At 39.6% G+C, this 19,768-nt stretch overlaps 1 protein-coding gene across 1 annotated transcript; it reads left to right on the top strand.

The window, feature by feature from the left end:
- Positions 1 to 801: 801 nt before the first annotated feature.
- On the top strand, positions 802 to 2,416 carry LOC148875340 (uncharacterized). The gene is made up of 2 exons (XM_088942306.1): positions 802 to 1,605; positions 1,738 to 2,416. Exons 1-2 carry the CDS (start codon positions 1,047 to 1,049, stop codon positions 2,319 to 2,321), a joined length of 1,143 nt encoding a protein of 380 aa, XP_088798432.1. The 5' UTR covers positions 802 to 1,046; the 3' UTR covers positions 2,322 to 2,416.
- The last annotated feature ends 17,352 nt before the right edge of the window (positions 2,417 to 19,768 follow it).

The raw sequence follows: 19,768 nt of genomic DNA, 5'->3' as shown, positions 1-19,768 counted from the left end.
TTTGAAGCCCTATGTTTGCACATAAAATACTTGGCTCCTACCATGTTGATCTATCACTCATTTTACACACTAATTTTAGTATTTAGTTTTTTTTTATGTTGGTAATTTTAGTATTTAGTCTTAGGGTTTAAGATTTAGATTTAGGATTAGGGCTTAGGGTTTAAAGGTTTTGAGTTTAGATTTTTTTTTTAGATTTTAGGGTTAGGGTGTAGAGTTTAGAGTTTAGATTTTTTTGGGTTTTAGGGTTTTAGATTTAGGGTTAGGGTTTAAGAGATTAGGATTTTAGTTTTAAGGGTTTTAGAGTGTGGATTTTACATTTTTGGGCTTAGGATTTAGCAAATTTTAAGGTAGGAGTCAAGTATTGCCCATGTTTGCATTTGGTTCACCGTTCACATCTTGCTCATGAAGTGTTTGGCATCTGAGATGACGCCTACCAAGTGCCAGCTGTAGTTAAATCTATGTATGATTATGCATACGTTGTAGGGACAGGACTCAGAGGCTGATTGGGTCTCGTTCCATACTTTGTCCATCTCGGCCAGTCGCTATCAAGAGCAGACTTTTGAGTTTTGAATACGAGTTATCGCACTTACTCAGCTAGTCAGCTGGGATCATCATTGACCATGTGTCATGCGATAGAAAAAGAGCCTGCAAGATGACATACGGTAGACAAGATTGAACGGCTGCGATCTACTAATGCGGTTAATTTATTTATTGTACGCTGGGGACCCTGATTCCCTAATTGGATTGGAGGAGAAATGAACACATGAGAAGAGATGAGACTGAATGTCGGCAGGTTGACCTGTTAGACTTCAAATCTGGTTTGACTGTGATTCTCATTTAATGTTCCCCGCCACTTCCTCAACTGTTCAAACGCGTCACGTTAACATGTACATGCAGTGTCAATGAATGCTCAAGAAGTGATGAAGGAGAAGAATGGACTGTCATACATAAATTCTTTCTTGTATATAATTCATTATATATAGACGGCTAATATGGGGACGTCATACCAAAAGTGACTGAGAATCCAACTTGTGTATCACTCAGCCATGAGTGTCTCTACAAAGAATCTGTCTGTGCTTCTTCTCTTTAGCATTATCTTCCATTTGATTTCATTCACTTTTGGTGATAGCAATCTCGAGGAGACTAGATTCGGTGATGATTATGGTTGTCGTTTTGGACGACGGCATTGTGGCTTCGGCCCTAGATTTGGTGGTCGCGGTGGTTTAGGTGGTGGCGGTGGTTTTGGTGGGGGTGGAGGTGGCGGTTTTGGAGGTGGAGGTGGACATGGTGGAGGATTTGGTGCTGGAGGAGGCGTTGGTGGTGGTGCTGGAGGAGGTGTTGGAGGAGGTGGAGGTTTTGGAGGAGGTGGGGGTGGTGGTGCTGGGGGTGGATCAGGCCATGGTGGAGGATTCGGGGCTGGGGGTGGTATAGGTGGTGGTGCAGGAGGCGGCGTTGGTGGAGGGGGTGGTTTTGGAGGTGGTGGTGGAGGTGGTGTAGGTGGTGGCTCAGGTCATGGCGGAGGATTTGGAGCTGGTGGGGGTGTAGGTGGTGGTGCTGGAGGTGGTGTTGGCGGAGGTGGCGGCTTTGGTGGCGGCGGAGGAGGCGGTGCAGGTGGTGGATCAGGTCATGGTGGTGGTTTTGGAGCCGGCGGTGGTGTAGGCGGTGGTGCAGGAGGTGGTGTTGGCGGAGGTGGCGGCTTTGGTGGCGGCGGAGGAGGCGGTGCAGGTGGTGGATCAGGTCATGGTGGTGGTTTTGGAGCCGGCGGTGGTGTAGGTGCTGGAGGAGGCGTTGGAGGAGGTGGAGGCTTTGGTGGCGGGGGAGGTGGTGGCGTTGGCGGAGGATCGGGTCATGGAGGAGGATTTGGTGCAGGTGGAGGGGTAGGAGGTGGAGCTGGTGGGGGTGTTGGAGGAGGTGGAGGATTTGGAGGTGGTGGTGGCTCTGGCGCTGGTGGAGGATCAGGTCACGGAAGTGGATTTGGTGCAGGTGGAGGAATAGGAGGTGGAGCTGGTGGAGGTGTTGGAGGTGGTGGAGGATTTGGTGGCGGTGGTGGTGGTGGCGCGGGTGGTGGTGCTGGTGGTGGTATAGGTGGAGGTGGTGGTGCTGGTGGAGGATTAGGTGGTGGTGCTGGTGGTGGTATAGGTGGAGGTGGTGGTGCTGGTGGTGGTATAGGTGGAGGTGGTGGTGCCGGTGGAGGTGCTGGCGGGGGTCATGGTATTGGTGGAGGGTTTGGATTAGGAATTGGTGTTGGTGTTGGAGTAGGAGTTGGTGCCGGTGGGGGAGCTGGTGCTGGATCAGGAAGAGGAGGAGGTGGTGGACGATGAAACCTGTTTTGAATACCAAAGTTTTAAGTTGTAAACCGCGCGTACAAAGTGCTTTATGGATTGTTGAAGAGAGTTTTGTGAAAACGCATAGTTACCTTCATCAAACTGAAGTAGTTACCTTCATCAAACTGAAGTGAAGATGGAGGCGGAGGTGTATCAGTCATTTTGTGTTTCCAAATAAAGAGATTTGGTACTATTTGAAATTTGCAGTCGCTTGGCAAGGCTTCTATTTGCCGCAATTAATTTGCTTCCCCGTTAAGTCCAGTTTAGTTCCTTGTTTATGAAATACTGTTACTATAAGCATTTAATTACGTCGATTGATGTTCCACATCTTACTGATATGTTGAATCCTTGCCACTGTTATTTTTGCTTCAGGAAATAAAATTATACCTCCTCATGAAAACTCGTGTTTAATTTCTCCCTAATCCTATTTTCTGCACTTTAATTTCATTTGCGTTCATGCATGAGAGTGCAAATACTGGTTTATTTTGCAAGGGTGAAAATGAAATTGAAATCTTGCTACTGATCCTACTTAATGAATTTAACGTTAATATCTTTGGTGCCGTTTGATAAGTTTTTTGTTTTTTGTTTTTAAACATCAAGACTATTTGGTGAAAGAGCATCTTTATGCACGAAGATTCAATAGAAAAAGTCGAAAAGCTCCATTTGAGTTTCCTACAAATAACCTAAAACAGGCTTTGCACATCTATTTGGAATGGCATCTTTTGACTGCTAAATCCTTTTCCAATCAAAGGGAAAAAAAAAAAAAACAATCAAAACACGGACTACCAGACTTCTAAACAGTCGATAACCCGCATAGAAAAAGGCATGCCACATGGGGCCTTAATCTATAGACAAGAAACATTGCTTTCTGCTCTAAGCGTATTTATGAAATACCTATGCATTGAAATCACCAACATTTTTTTTGAATAAAACCAAAGGGCAAATCCTAACTAGAAATCTAAGCTTCATGAGCTATCCAATCCGTGGCCTGGTTAGCTTCTTTGTAGACATGGCGAAAATAAGTCTTCTAGGAAAGGTGTTCTTCATCCTAATGCAACTCTCAGTAGTCACTACAAGAAAATCGGTCTAAGCCAGCGGTTGCATGACTACCGGCTTAGGCCTTAAGACCGTCAGCTTAGGTCTAAGGTGGTGATCTTCAGACTGCCCCCTAAACCATTGTTGGCTTAGGTGGCAAGACTGCCGGTTAGACAGAAAAGACCGCCGCCCCTGATGGCCGGTCCAAAACAGTTCAATTAACTCTAAAGCGGCGGTACGTCCGAACCGTCGACTTAGCATTAATAAAGGTGGCGGTTTTGATCGACGCCTTAGGTTTATCAATTCATTGTTTCCTTTTTAGGTGGCGGTTTGAACCGCCGGCTTAGATCATATTTGACCGCTGTCTTAGGTCAATCAAAACTCTGCCTACCTTCTTAGGTGGCGGTCTGAACCACCGGCTTAGGTTCTATTTGACTGCTGCCTTACATTTTGTTTATGGATAAGTTGGCGGTTTCATGACTGTTGGCTTTGATTTTTTTTTTTTTTTTACTAGCTTAATTCCATGACAAATCTCATTTTAATACCTGTTTAATACAAATCTCAAGACAATTGATACATAAAAAACAATTTAAATAAAAAATGCAATTAAAACAAAATCTATTAATTCAATTCTTTATTATTATAATGTCCAAAACAAATTGTTTAAATACAATATCCAATTGATGTATAAAAGTACAAGGAATTAAAAAAAATCCAATTTTCAAGATAATGTAACATGTCTTCCAATGCAAATCCATTTTACATAATGGTTGAACCTGCAAATCATACCATATAAATTGTTAGGAAATGGATTATGTTTATTAATAAAAAATTGGTCAATGCTCAAAATACAAGATCAAGTAAAATGAAGTGAAAATCGTTAAAAGAATATTATTTTCTCACTTTGTAAGGGTTGACTTTGGCCAACTTGCATGTTTGACACTTGAGCTGCGAGTTTAAATTATTAAAGAACTCCAAGCTAAATAAAATCTTAATATAAAGATCTAATAAAAACACAAACAAAAATAATAATAACTAAATCACATATGACCATATAAATATCTCGAAGCTATAGAATTCAATTAAAATGAGAAACTGAATCTACACTAGTGGCAGCATAGGAAAATACCATATAAATAGAATGACCCTATTAGGAATCCATGGACTTCTCTTGTGGTAGGAGAGACGAGTAAACTCAATGGCATTGGGCTGGATCCACATGGACCAGTAAAGACCTAGATGTTGGCCCATTTTGAGATAAAGCCCAAAAAATGCAGGGTTTCTTAATCCATTTTCTTACAATTCAGCCTGCACCTAGTCTCTTCATGGTCTCCTTAGCTTATCAATGCATACAATGAAGGGATGAGAGATCCATCATATGGATGGCCGAACCCTGCAAGAAGGCTGGGTGAAATTTCAAAAATTTCTCTCTCTCCAATCTAAGATTCGCATTCCCTATTTTAGAAAACTGTATTTTCAATGATCAATCTTGAAACAAATCGGACCGGATATGAAACCAAAAAAGGGAGGAGAGGGATATACCTGATACGGAGTAATAGTAACTCTCAACGAAGGTGTTCATGCCCAAGGAGAAAACCAAAATCTGCTCCGACTGAAAATGACACAGTGTGAAGTGAAGCAGAAGCAGCATGACGACTCTTTAGCAAGAATGTAGTAAAGGGCTGGTGAGCACAAGTTCAGATTGCTTCTTCTAGTAAGAAGCAATATCAAGAACGATTCCTGATCACTCCCATAGGTGGAGATCGAACTGGGTAGGGCGGCAAGAATAGGAAGAAAAGAGTAGAAGACAAAAGCAGTCAAACTGTGTGTTGTCTTCACTCTTAATTTAGCAGACTGTGAATTTCCTAATCCAAATCTTATATTTGGATCTGAACTCTCCTATTTATAGCCTTAAAGAGTGGTTTTCCTAATCCTATTAGGAATTTCCTAATCCAAATCTTATATTTGGATCTGAACTCTCTTTTAAGATATAAGGATAATCCCTTATCTTATCTATAGATAAAGATCAACATTCCTAATTAAATTAAGAGTTTCTTTATCCAAATCTTTATTTGGATGTAGACTCTTTGAGTGGATAGGGATAATCCATTATCCTATCAGCTGATCCAAATCCCAGAACTGCCCCTTATTTAATTAATCTCATTAAGCTAGTTCAAATGGGCTTTAGGCCCATTAGGTCTATATACTCACTTAACATGCTGCCCAGTTGGCTATCTTTGTATGGCGTGAAACCTAAATATTGATCTACACATCAGTCACATGGGTTCAACCCAACCTTTGTTACAAGGCCTGGCCGAATTCATTGTAAGAGACAGTGAACCCCTGAGTCCATCACCATGGGCTCTTAACAGGCCCAACATTTACACTAAGTGGTCATTGGGTCCAGCCACCTTATGAAAACCCAAAGACAATGGGCAAATGCAAGATTAGCCCATCAGATATTACCCTTAATGGTCTTACACTTAATCTCTTAGCCCATAATGATCAAACATTGCCTGACAAGAGAAGACATCTCCGTCGGTTGCAAGGTACAATGTTACACTCTCTACTCACATAGATCCTGGGAATTAAAACCTTTTGCAAACATTTTGAAACAGTAATATATATATATATATATATATATATATATATATATATATATATGTATTGTATATCTTTATATAAATATATTTTGCAAAACAAATTTCAACGATTGAAATCAACTGTCGACAGTTTAGGTTTCCATCAGAGAGAGTGCATCCCTGATCATTCACTTTGACCGACAAAGGGGCTGATTCTGTCACTATGATCACCCATTCAGATGAATTCTCAGACTATCCTAACATACCTAAGTTTTGACCCCCTCTAACAATCTCACTGATTGGTATATCAAAAATAGCATAATTCGACACCTAGTACAATATCATAATCAAGTCTAGGAGTCAGGTGTAACATTCCAATTTTATCCATCTATATCTAAGGTCCAAAGCAATATTGGAATTTTGGTTCAGTTCAAAGTTTTAAGAAAACCCACACTACATGTATCTCAGGTCTCACCCTGGCAGCTTAGAATCCACTTCAACCAATTTGGCGATACATCAATGTCCGCCTTGACAGGATAAATTTCCACAAGTCTATTCAATGGCTGTGAAGATTATAAACTAGCACGAGTCTCATAAGTGTTTAGTTTAAGGATTTTACACAGAAACACACCACGATGGCATGAATCAATTATGTACTTTATTCATTTACAGTAAATGTCAAAAAGGTAGATCAATCTGATTGGAGTTAAAGGGCATAACTATCTAACATACAATTCATCCACCATTAGTGGATGGACTAGTTGATTCATGTATGCCCTTGGGTATTTGTTCCCGATTACCCAGACAATGGAAATTCATGTAGTCTTGAGGATGTGAATTCTCAAGCTACATGGATTTTAGTACCTTAGCAGCAATTTCATACATCATTTGCACTGTCTGACCTTGCAAAAGCAAAGAAGCAAAAGTCAAAACTACTTTCAAATCGAGTTTTTTACTCATGTTTGATTTCTATACAAGTTCCTGATAAATTCATGTAAAAATATATCGAAGACACACACACACCAACAATATTTAAGGTTTAAAATGAACAATATCGATATCATACTATCATCATTCTGAAAATGCAAATATAATTTTTTTTTCTTTTATTTTTTGATGGGTAGTGTGAAGATCTCAGTTAATACATAACCTTTCAACAAAAATCTCAATCTGACAAGTGAAATGCAGGTTTGTTTCTTGAGCAGCTACTTTGTGCCACAAAAGCCAAATATTATGCCCATATCCATTTCACCCCTCCCAAGACCCTAGATAGTTAGGATCGAATTTGGGTAATGGTACTTTTTAATGTGAAAAACTTCACTAAACCAAAAATAAGACGGGAAAGTATAATTATAAATGGCTGATGGAAACATACCCCAAGAAGACTAGTGTTTACTGTAGTATCCTAACATAACTCAGACCTATCTATACCATTCCTTGCTAGGTTTTTTGGTAAAGAATTGGCCAATCCTGATGATATGGCACACAAGGAGGATGATATTCATTGTTATGTATGAGTTATTTAAACTTCAACCGAAAATCAAGAAGAGACATTTGATCAAGTCCATCGCTCTACTTGTGGCTTAAAGAATTTGGCTTGGTTTTGGTATTGTTATTACATTACCTATGTAGTAAGATCAAGATTAAGCAATTTGGAGGTCAAGTCAGTGAATTAGGGCCAATTTAAGGACAATTCAAGATTTTGTATTGTTTTTTGGTTATGTTGAGTTTTCTCGATTAGAATTTTATTATTTTTATTGTTTTAGTAGGTATTGGTTTTAGAAACAAACTTGTAACGTATCAAAATATAAACGTTAGAAGGTTGTTTAGGAGTTCTAATAGATCCTAAGACATTCCAGCTATAGGTAGTGCTGGAAAGTACTTAAGAGCCATTAGATTGAGGATAAGCCTATATGAGGTCCACAATGTTGCTAAAAGGATTTATTCAAGAACTCCATTGTGAATAATATTTGGTCATCAACATTAAACACATGGTATAATTTTGTAAACAAGTAAGGTTGTGGATTGAATCATTTAATAGTTGACAAATCACATTACCAGCCAATAGAGAATTTCTTGCACAGATGCATCAGTAGGGACACCCTCAGGCCACATTGGCATTACATTATACACCGCAAATCTCTCCTTAACTCTTATTTTGCTAGCAATTTTCAGTGCCAACAACATTAGTATTAGATTATCAGCATCTGATAAGACCAAGAACACTAAACTTGAGAAATTTAAAATGACAACTCCATGGGTGATTTATGTTGGTCATTCATAAGTTAAGCTTTTATGGGCGGTAAATGTTGGGTTATGATAATCATCCCGAAACACTATCTCAAGATCACGAAACAGTCGATGCTCAGGCGTGTCATAGCGACCAACACAAAGATCATGACCTCCTATAAAAGTAGTTATATTTCGGTTATTTCCAGATGCCTGTGTATCCAGCAGAACACATTTCTGATGATGTGTAAAAAGGGTCCCAACAACCTGGATGAAGACATTACAAAGTAATTTCAGCAAAACAAACAAATATTGTTAAGAAGGAAAGATCGTAATGTGGATATAAAATAAACAAAAGTCTCACTAATCATTTAACTTGTAAATACATTGCAAGACGAAATAAACACTTATGCTGAAACAGCCCCACAAGATGCATTTTGAAAGTCCAACATCAGTTAGAAGATAGCTATTCTTTTTGATAGGTAAGGCAAGAATTTTTTACCACAAGGGTTTGAGCTCCACATAGAAAACTACAAGCTATGGCCACTAAAACTCCATCTAGACACCAAGAGATGAGAAAATAATCTCATGCCATTTGGTACAAAAGTAAGAGAAGTTAATATCAGATAAATCCAGAAATACAGATGAGCGAAAATAACATATAAGGGCAACATCCAGGGAGAAGTTGCCAATTTGATGTAGTTGAATGATAAACATTTGCTTTGATTCGGGAAATATAAAAAAAAATATATATTGACAAGGAATAAGCAGGTAAAAGAATAATAAATATTATAATAATATAATCCATGTATACTGAGTGCCTAGCCATGAGTAATCATAATTCATAAGCTCAGATAAAAATAGTTACCATCAACTAATTAAAGGGGTTTCTGAATTCAGTGTTGTGTTACATTCATGTTTACACAGAAAGAAATTGTATGAGAAGTAACTGGAGAAAAAAAACCAACAACTTATAAAATAACTCCATTTTTCAAACATGAAAGTGCCTACTAACTATTAGGTATAATCTTTTTTCCCTCTTCTTTTCATTTATTTGGAGGGTCAAGGTGGCTGTTTAGATTTAGGATTGAGTCATGCCTTCAGTATTCTAATGATTGACTGCTGGCAATTGATACATTGTCCATCAAGAAAAATAACTTTCAAACTACAATTTGCAACATAATTAGATTAAATTTGACAAACAAAATGACAAGACATAATGCCTTCAGTATTCTAATGATTGACCGCTGGCAATTGATACATTGTCCATCAAGAAAAATAACTTTCAAACTACAATTTGCAACATAATTAGATTAAATTTGACAAACAAAATGACAAGACATTATATCTATTACATTACAGCTTCACTGCACATGTATATGAGAAGATGACAGGCAACAACGAAGTTTGTGATGACTCCAGAATGTAGAGATCAATGACTCCAGAATGTACCAAAACCTTCAAACAATATAAAATAATAAATATATGCACCAAAACCTTCAAACAATATAAAGATCAATGACACCAGAATGTAGAGATAACCCATGGAGACAGAGATGGAGATCAAACCCAAGAAAAGATCTATTAAAAGGTATTTAGTTAAAGAAAATAAATATTCCTCCTCAAAATTCACTCTTTATCCCTATTCACACTATGCCAATTCATCAAACTTCATGCCACAGAGAAGTTTGTGATGGCTTTGCTTCCTGAATTCAAGTACTACAAAAGGAAAAGACCATTACAGGTTAATACGCGTGATAAAATACGTAAAGTGAGAGAGAGAGAGAGAGTGAGTGAGTGAGTGAGATCTAATACCTGTTAGCTATAGATATGTGTTGGTTTGCGCTGCTACAGTCCGTGGAATAGCACCACCTGGTGTTGGTTCAAGCTTCTGCAGGACAGAGGAAGGGAGAAGGTGCCGGTTCTATTTCTAGGTTTTACAGAGATCTACGTCTATGAATGCAATGGCTTCCCTATGGTAGAAAACTATTGGAAACAGGTCATCAGTGATCGTTGGCCAAAAACCATTTTGTCAACTGAGTTGTCTTTTCCATTTTCATCAGTCTCATGAAAGAAGATTATTGTTCTCGGTTTGCCTTCAAGAAAGATACAGGTTACACAGGGGAGACCCCTGTCATCGATGTGTGCAAAAGGGTGTCAAGGAATGGAACCTGCATAATCATTTATAACCAGGTTATTAAGGATCATGTCTAGAGGGACCTTCCAGTGGACAAGTTCGACCAGAACTACCCACGACCCCATCTCTGCGAAGAAAGTGTACGTTGCTGGGATGCATACGAGACAACAAAGGATGCCCATAGCATTCGAGCTTTGACAGAGTGGGATGGATCCAGGACACTTGTTTATCAGAGGATATATAATAGCATACAGAAACCTGCATTTGTGTTAGATGGGCAGAGTATAGTGAATGGGGACAGGCTTGGGGAGATGGGTTTTATCAGTTATTAGATTGGCAAACCCCTTGATAAATGGCTCGAGGACACGGTTTGCTATGATGCAAGAGAAACATAAACAAGGGTATCGTTTGAGTGTTGCGGCATTTAGTATTGGAATTTGGGAGAAGCTTTTTGATTCTTCAAAACTCAACGTAGAGAACTAAAAGAAGAAAAAAAAAAAAGGTGTTTTGTCTTTTGGTTACTTCCAATCGGTGGATTCCTATGCTTCATTCTTCAGCCAAATAAAGTCAATTATCATGTCATCATAGTTGGGTGTAGTCGGCTTTGTAAAAACTAAGAAAATAAATAATAAATAAAAAAAAAGTCAATTAAATCAATCAAGGATCATAAATCCAAAATCCAAAAAAACAAAAAATATATATAAATAAAAAAACAAAGAACAAAAAACAAATAAAAAAAATCAAAGGAATAAAACAAAGATCAAAATAAAAAAAATCAGATCAAGTCAATCAAGAATTAAAAATAAAAAAGAGATAATAAATAGTAAAAGTCATAAATAAAAAATCCAAAAATAATAAATACAAAATAAATGAAGGAAAACAAAGAGAAACAAGAAGAAGAAGAAGAAGAGAGGGGAAATATAAAGGAATAAAAATTAAAATAAAAAAAATCAAAATTATCAAAAAATAAAAATAAAAAATTCGAAGAGAAGGAACGAGTGATAGCAAAATAAAGAAAGAAGCAGTTGCTAATTAGGTTATGTTGACAGGAGAACACCATTGGGAATCTTAAATCTCCAACTCATCATGTAGTAACCTGATTGGTTTCCCGAGCCATGGCAAAAGACTTCGTCAAGAATGATCCTACAACCACCTCCTCATCTATGGGTTTGTCCGTTTCAGTTGATCCAAACAGACCAGCCTTGGTTTCATACACCAAATACCTCAAACTTCGGGAGCAGCTAGAGGATGTAATAGCCCAGTTCATGACCTTTCGCGAAGAACATGTCAGATCAAAACCATGTCTGCCTTCCTCAACAAATCAAAACACTCGTCCATTAGCATCGGGAACCTTTCCTACCTTCACACCTCTGAATACATCAACAACTTTCCCACATTTCACATCATCTTCGTTGCCAACATCCACCACACACAATACTACCTTTACACCTCCCCCTTTTGTGTTCATTGTTTCGTCACACTAGCCTCCACCCCAACTAGCCTCTACATTTGCAAAATAGTCCTACTGCCATCCTCCACCCCAACTAGCCTCTACATTTGCAGAACAGTTCTACTGCCATCCTCCACCCCAATCAACCTTTACCTTTGCCGAATAATCCTACTGTCAACCCCCACATTAGCCAACATTCAGCTTTCTAAGGCAATCCTATACTCGGCCCTCTCCACCCCTTTTTCAGAGAAGATAATCCCAAGTTCACTATACCACCTCCCCTATTTCAAAGCCCCATAAAGGATGATGTGGAGAGATTGAAAGAAGAGATGAGGCAAGTGAAGGGAGTGCATAATTTGGGAATCATGGATTTTAAGGAGTTATGCTTATAATTGTAGGCCAAGATGTCTGATTTTGAGAAATATGATGGAAAATGTTGTCCGTAGACTCACTTAAAAGTCTTTGTGGAGATATGTTTTAATATGGTTCTAATGAGAAGCTCTTGATCCAAATGTTTCAGAAAAGCTTAACTAGGAGTGCTAGGATGTGGTTTGCCAATTTTGAGAAAGAGAAAAAGAAATCATGGAAACAAGTATCTAAAGTGTTCTTATAGACTTTTCCTACAACATGGAATTAGTGCCAGATCGAGCAAATCTTGAGTCCATGACTCAGAATCCTAGAGAATCTTTCCTAAATTACGCTTATAGGTGGCGTGAAATGGCATCCAAACTATGTCACCCCATGCCCAAGGAAGAAATGGTTAGGCTTTTTGTCAAGACTTTAAAGATCCATACCATACTTTGTTGGTTGCACAACCGCTCAAGGACTTCAACAAAGTGCTAAAAGGAGCTGTCAGGATTGAACAATCTCTTAGGCATGGACGGATTAACCCACTAATGATTGGAGTAAGGGCAACCACCTCTAAGCCAAAGACATCTGAAACCAAGTATCAAGGAGGGAATGAAGTACAATTCATATATGGTCATCTAGCTAGCCTTGCAGCCACAAATCCATCTAATCCTTCTTTCAAGATGCCTATTCCTGTGCGTCCACAATCACGTCAATAGCAGCATTGAAGGAATGTGTAATCCATCATATGAATGGCCGAACCACGCTGAATGGTTGGGCAAATTTTCAAAAAATTTCTCACCTTCCGGGATTTGAATTCTTAGTTTTAGAAAAAACTGCATTTTTCAAGGATTGTTCTTGCACCGAAATTATATTAGATTTGAAACCAAAAGAAGGGAGAAGAATATCTAATCAAAATCCATAGATGTAGTTCCCAAAGTGGTAGTTCACGCCCAAATTCAATCCTAAAACCAGCCTCCATTAAAAATGGCGCAACTTGGAGTGAAGCCAGTTCAGCAACATAGTTTTTAGCAAAATTGCAATCCAACTGCATTGATCGAACAAGGGAGTTGAGCACAAAATTTCTCTGATTTTTCTTGCAAAATTCAGAGGTGGAACTTATCAAGATCAATCCAAGAAACTATATATTGACCTAGGGTTTTTGGGTGACAAGAGAAGAGAAAGAGAGAACTGAAAGCATAGAATGATCTGGAATAGTTCACCTCCTCCCCTTTTATAAGCCTTAAGGAGCACCACTCCTAATCGAATTAGGAGGTTTGTAATCCTAATCTTTATTTGGATCTAGACTCTATCAGTAGATAGGTCTTATCATCTTATGAGAATGGGTGCTCCAAACCCATATTTGCCCATGTCACAGGACTGCTTAAGTTGTCATAATCAATCAATCCAACACCTAGTACAATACCATAATCAATCCATCACCTTGGTGAATAACTACCTATTGATCCCGCCTCATCCTAAGTTGTGTCATATTCAGTGGAATGAGGATTTGGTACACTTTTTGGGCGTGAACACCTACGTTGGGAGGAGAATTCTTGCGTGGATTCCGTATCAGGTATATCCCTCCCTTGATTTGGTTTCAGATTTGATCTGGTTTGGTTACAAGAACAAACCTTGAAAATGTAATTTTCTAAATTGGGAATAGGATTCCCAAATGGGAGTATTTCTAAATTGGGAATAGGATTCCCAGATGGGAGTAAAGAAATTTTTAAAATTTTGCCCAACCTTCCTATAGGGTTCAGCCATCCATATGATGGATCTCCCACCCCTTCAGTGGTATCAAAGCTAGGTTCAAGTCTTGAATCAAATTAGGACATATCTGAATCTGCGCAAATGGGTAGAAAGCATTCTACCCGATTTGTGCAATTAGCATTTTTTCTTGGATTTGGTTCCCAGATTATGGGCAAATGATCTAGAAAATAAATCTTTATTATTCTCTGAAATTTATAGAATTGTTTTGTGAATTTTTCTTAAATTTTTGGGCTGCACATGTGATGGAGATTGAATCTTTATGATGCCAAGATTGGCACACCCTTCAGTGGTATCAGAGCCATCCATATGATGGATCTCCCACCCCTTCAGTGGTATCAGAGCCAAATTCAAGTCTTGAACCAAATTAGGACAGATTTGAATCTGCGCAAATGGGTAGAAAGCATTCTACCCGATTTGCACAATTAGCGTTTTTTCTTGAATTTGGTTCCCAGATTATAGGCAGATGATCTGGAAAATAAATCTTTATTATTCTCTAAAATTTATAGAATTTTTTTGTGAATTTTTCTTGAATTTTTGGGCTGCACATGTGATGGAGATTGAATCTTTATGGTGCCAAGATTGGCACACCCTACGATTTCTATTCTATTCAATTCTGGTCTGTAAATTTTTTTTTCTTATTTTTGACAAATTGTATAGGAATTTGATGTGATGTAATAATAGAAAAATTAGGTTTTTCTATTTTATTTCCATCTGGAGATCGTTGGAGCATGCAACAGAGGAGAAGAAATTTTCGCAGAAACAATTTCTGCGATCTGTGATTTTGTAGATATCGATTCCGCAATCTACGATTAACTGTTCTTTGCAGGTTTGCAGGATATCCAAGAAAATCACAGTGCAGACCTCTGATATTAGTATCTTGATAATTTGATTATCTTGAATTAATTTATTTTCATATCATTATTCTTGAATTAAATCTTGAACTGGACACCAAAACTTGGGCCAATTTACACCAGATTTGGTCCAAACTGGTTGGATCGAATGGTTGGTTTGATGGGGTTGGATTTTCTAACCCTAATTCAATTTAGGATAGAGAGTTGATGGCCCACTTCAATCTTTAATTCGGCCCACCTTTGTAAAACCTAATTTTAATGACAATGACTGAATCAGCCCTAAATTAGCTGCATGTGCTGAACTGCTTTTTGCAGTACAGCCAATGTACCTAGATAATGTTATATGATAACATTATAGGATTTGTTGGATTGATACTGATTTAATCTAATTAATGAAGGTTTCTACAGATATTCTAATTGATTGGACCAATTTATTTCATGCATGTGATGTATGGATGTGTGATGTGCTACTTACATGGACCATAAGTACTTGGCCCATGATTATTTCAATAGTGGCTCTTACGCACACCATGGCTGAATGTACATCATTGCCATGATGTCCATAAGATTATTTGATGATCTCCCCATTTGGTGGGCCCCACATCAGCTTCCTCCCTAAAGAAGAACCGTGCGGAACCCTAGCTATTTAGGGCCCATTTAAATTTGGCTTTGAGAAAGTCAGTGGGAGCCACTTTGGTTTGACCTAAATAAAACCCTCACATGCACTCATATTTCGTTCCCTCCACTGAAATATGAGTGCATGTGAAAGGGAGATTCATATAATGAATTCTCTAAAGACCTTCCATCATTAACAAGAAGATGGGTCCTTCAGTAATGAGAAAATACACCATAAAATTGGGTCATCCATTTGCCGCTAGATCTATTGGATTGTTTCGTAAGATGATAGGGGTGTCATAGATCGATGTAAGAGGGGCCTATCCTAAAATGGAAGACTCTCTCATAGTACCTTGGCATTCACAAATATGATGTGTAAGCACTCGCCGGACAGAAAGGTTTAACCTAAAATGGCAATGAACCTTGTCTGATAGTGGCCAAAGAGAAAGCTCATGAGATGAGTGGATGTGATCCTTCATTGAAAGTGGTGGGGTTATGCAGTAGAAATAATTGGCTCCATGCACCCTATGTAGTTTCCCACATTTCCAGAGACATAGTTCGTAGTCTCCGTTACTAAGATAGGAGGGAAATCTTATAGACGAACAAATGGAAATGTAACATAGATTAAAAGCCATATCTATGTAGATAACATGAATCAAATTAGTTTGTGGAGTAATAGGTTGTTTTGCCTTTTATTAGAAATGACGAACAGACAATTCGCTAAACTGTTGGACGATAATAAGCTTAAGGGCCCAAATTACGCTTGCGTGGCTCCTGAGAGGTACCTAAGACAATAGGAAAGAGGAAGAACTCCCGAGGGGTTTCCTGGCGGGAACGCTCCGATGCTTAAGTTAGTATTGTGTGCAGGAAGCAAAAGGAGAACGAAGGATAAGAGTGAGGATGGCGCGTTACCACCACTGGGCTCCTGGTACAGTCGTTACCTGCCAGGGCTGCGCAGGTGGCCGTTGTGGTGTACGCTTTACCTGGGTGAGTGACACGTCTCCAAAGTGGCAAGCACGCCTTTGCCTGTCGAGAGACATGGATGCAGACTATCGAAAGGACTGGGACTGCACCGTCAGTAGAGGATATGGCGCAGTCTGACCGGTACGGTCTATCAGTCGGAAGCTTCCTGGAGGGTGCTAGTGTGGCTCATTCGCGAGCTATCTCGTGGCGAGCTTGGAACACTCCAGGATAACCCTTAGTGAAATTGGTCCTCATAATGACTTGGCTGCTAGGGAGCTCGGGTGAGCTAATAACTTTAGCTCGCGAGCTAAGTTGCCTCGGAGTATCTCTTCAAAGATAGCACGGGGAACACAGAGTTCGCCTCGCAGTGGACTCCTCCCCTCGTGAGTTGTAGCGTAGCGGACTGCTTCATGGGCCCGTCACTTAGTTACTCCGGGCTTCAATGCTAGGTTGTCGCTCATGCTAAGTCAGCGTCTACATGTCACCATTTCATAGGTTGGGTCAAATCATCCTTCATCAGTTGCCCCCCACTCCTCGAGCAAAGAGTACCGCCTTAGCGCGGGGAGTTTATGAAGTGCAATGGACTGATTTGACCGGAATTCAAACTTGATTGACTGTCCTCATTAAATGCATTTACGGGAATCAAGAGATCTTCTGACTTCCCTGACTTTTCGGATTCCGAAAATGTGCTGAGGTGGCATTTAACTCCGAACGTCGTGTGGCTGCGACTACCTTAATTATGGAAGACATGCCGCCAATCGCCTTCAATTTTCATAAGGCATGCAGTCAGGGCACCTGCGGACCATTGGATCTACTTTGATCTGGGCCATTAATTCGGAAGGGTGGAGACTATAAATAGGGCCCCCCCTCGGGCCCTATTTTCTCCCACGCCATCTTGTTGTCTTTGGATTCTGAGATCGCGCACTTCACCTAGTCTACCTGAGTTCCTTAGTCTTCTCCTTTTCGTCTACTCTGGTGAGTCCCAATCGCTATCAGCCATGTTTGGGTACCCATACCATACCTATTACAAGGGCGATATCCAGGATGATGATGCTCCCTCGAGCTCAGGGGGGAGCCTGGGAGTAGATCCCGGAGGCCCGGGAGGCCTCTAGTGACATGGCGTCTACTTCTAGGGGGAGGGAGCCTAATACCTTTGGCCCTTCCTTAATGACAGTGGAGAGACTCAGGTCTTTGATCTGCTACTTTTGCATCCTTGGGGACCTGGTTTACAGCCTTCCTACTGGTAACTTTCCTTGGGAGCATGGTCCCAATGACATAGTAATTTTTCAGGAACAACTCGAGGCTGGCTTGTGTCTCCCCCTGCATCCCTGGATAGTGGAGGTGTTAAATCACTTCAGCGTCACCATTGACCAACTTCATCCCAATGCCATTTGAAACATGGTTGGGACTATATCCCTGTGTTACGAGTACTGCCTTCCTTTGGACCTTGTCGACATCCTTTGTATAAAGAACGCTGCTCCTGGGGTTCCTCCGAAGAGGCGCTTTTATTACCTCTCTCCCCGCCGCAACTATAAGCTCTTGTACGAGCTGCCGAATAAGATTCCCGCCTGGAAGTGGGATTACTTTGTGGTCCGTCACCCCGAGGGGTGGTCCTTCTCCATTGCTTGGAGGGGGGCCATCCAGGACCTCGGGGCCGAGCTGGACCCTGAAATTCGGAAAACAATGCTGTCCTGGGCGTCGATAGGCTTCCTTTGCTCGGACTACTTGACCGAGGAGAAGCTCATGCAAGCAGGCTAAGTCGCGTAGTGCCTTGTGACAATATTGTGTACACATGTATTTTTGTTTCTTGTGAGACTAATTTAGCCTGGAAATTGTTTAAACAACCGATTCCATTTTATACTAAACCATTTCTTTGCAAAAAAACATTGACCTAGTTAGTGACCCATTGACTCATGTGATTGAACCATCTTCGACCTGAAAAATGGTTTTTGGTCATTTTTAGTATTTATTTTTTTAAGTACAACAGACTCCACTTAGAATGAATAATTGAACCGCTGACCCAAAAACTGGTGACAAAAGAAATTTCCGGTTCCGGTTCAGTTTTTAATACATTAATGATTAAATAAGATGCTCTTTAGTGCGTCATTAATAATTGAGAGTTGAGACTAAGAATGCAATGCTTTTCAAGAAAATATGTTAAAAAAAAGGGTCCAGCCACGTTGCTAGTTATGTGATTCATATTTGGTTTATTAAACAGAAATTTCTAATGTGACACAATTTTCAGGACAACTCCTTTTGTTATGCTAAACATATAGGCTGCATTTGGAAGAGGTGTAAAACGTCATCAGTAAAATCGATGTAAAAAGTGGTTTTAAGTAAAATCGATGTAAAAGATATTTGCTAAACATATAGGCTGATGACATTTTACACTGAACCTTAAATATAATGACCGTTGTATTTTGAAATCGACGTAAAAAGTGGTTTAAGTTTTACATCATAAAATCGATGTAGTTTTTACATCGATTATCGATGTAAAACTTTAAATGTGATGAGGTTTTACATCTATCATTGGTGTAAAACTACACTCCACCCAAACACGTGCAAAACTGAACCGGAATGTAGTTTTACGTCGATAATTATTACACTTATTTATTAAACGCGTACAAAAGTGAACTGATATAAATTTTACATCGGTTCTTGATTTACATCACATCCAAATACAGCCATAGGAATTAAAGTCATGTATATGAGATCATGTTACGAGTCTAGCAATCATACTAAAAATTGACTTCAAAATTTGTATGAGAACCCCATGTGAACATTCAATTCTTCAACTACATTTGACTCGCTAAGGACAGCGAATTCAAATGCCTCCCACAAGGGGTGCCCCGCAGTGTCCCACAATACATTTTCGCATATATTGGAAACATCTCTTGATGATAAGTACCAGAAATGATAAGGCACCATCAGGAGATATTGATAATACACAGTATGGATGTGCTGTGAGACATTGGGGTGCCCCCTTTTGGGGGGTTGATTTGAACTGCAGAGCAGATTTCAGTTAGGCTCCGTTTGGTTTGTGGGATGGGGATGAGAAAAATGGAATATTCCAAAAACATTTCCTTTTTTCTCATTTGTTTTGAGAGAAATAGAGGGATGGGATGAGAAAAATGTAGGATGTCAGATCCCAAAATCGTGGATTTGGGGTCACACCAAAGCCATGTGACCCAGGTGGAAAATTTTGAGAAATCATTATTACCATCGACAACGAAGAACCAGTGCCTCCCCTTCCCTATTCGAAGCAGCGGAGGTTTCTTTGGTTCTCTGGTTCGAAGCAGAGAACTGGATCTGCTACCTTCCTGGTTCGATGTAGAGAACCAATGACGAAGGAATCATTGTTACCTCCCCTTCCCCGTTTGAAGCAACGACGACTTCTCTGGTTCTCTAGTTCGAAACAAAAAACCAGATCTGCTACCTCCCTGGTTCGAAGCAGAGAACCA

The sequence above is a fragment of the Nelumbo lutea genome, chromosome 1, assembly GCF_056320005.1.
Source record: "Nelumbo lutea isolate HS-2025 chromosome 1, American lotus-T2T, whole genome shotgun sequence".
In the NCBI taxonomy this organism is placed as follows: Eukaryota; Viridiplantae; Streptophyta; class Magnoliopsida; order Proteales; family Nelumbonaceae; genus Nelumbo; species Nelumbo lutea.
This window is presented reverse-complemented; position numbering and strand designations above follow the sequence as displayed.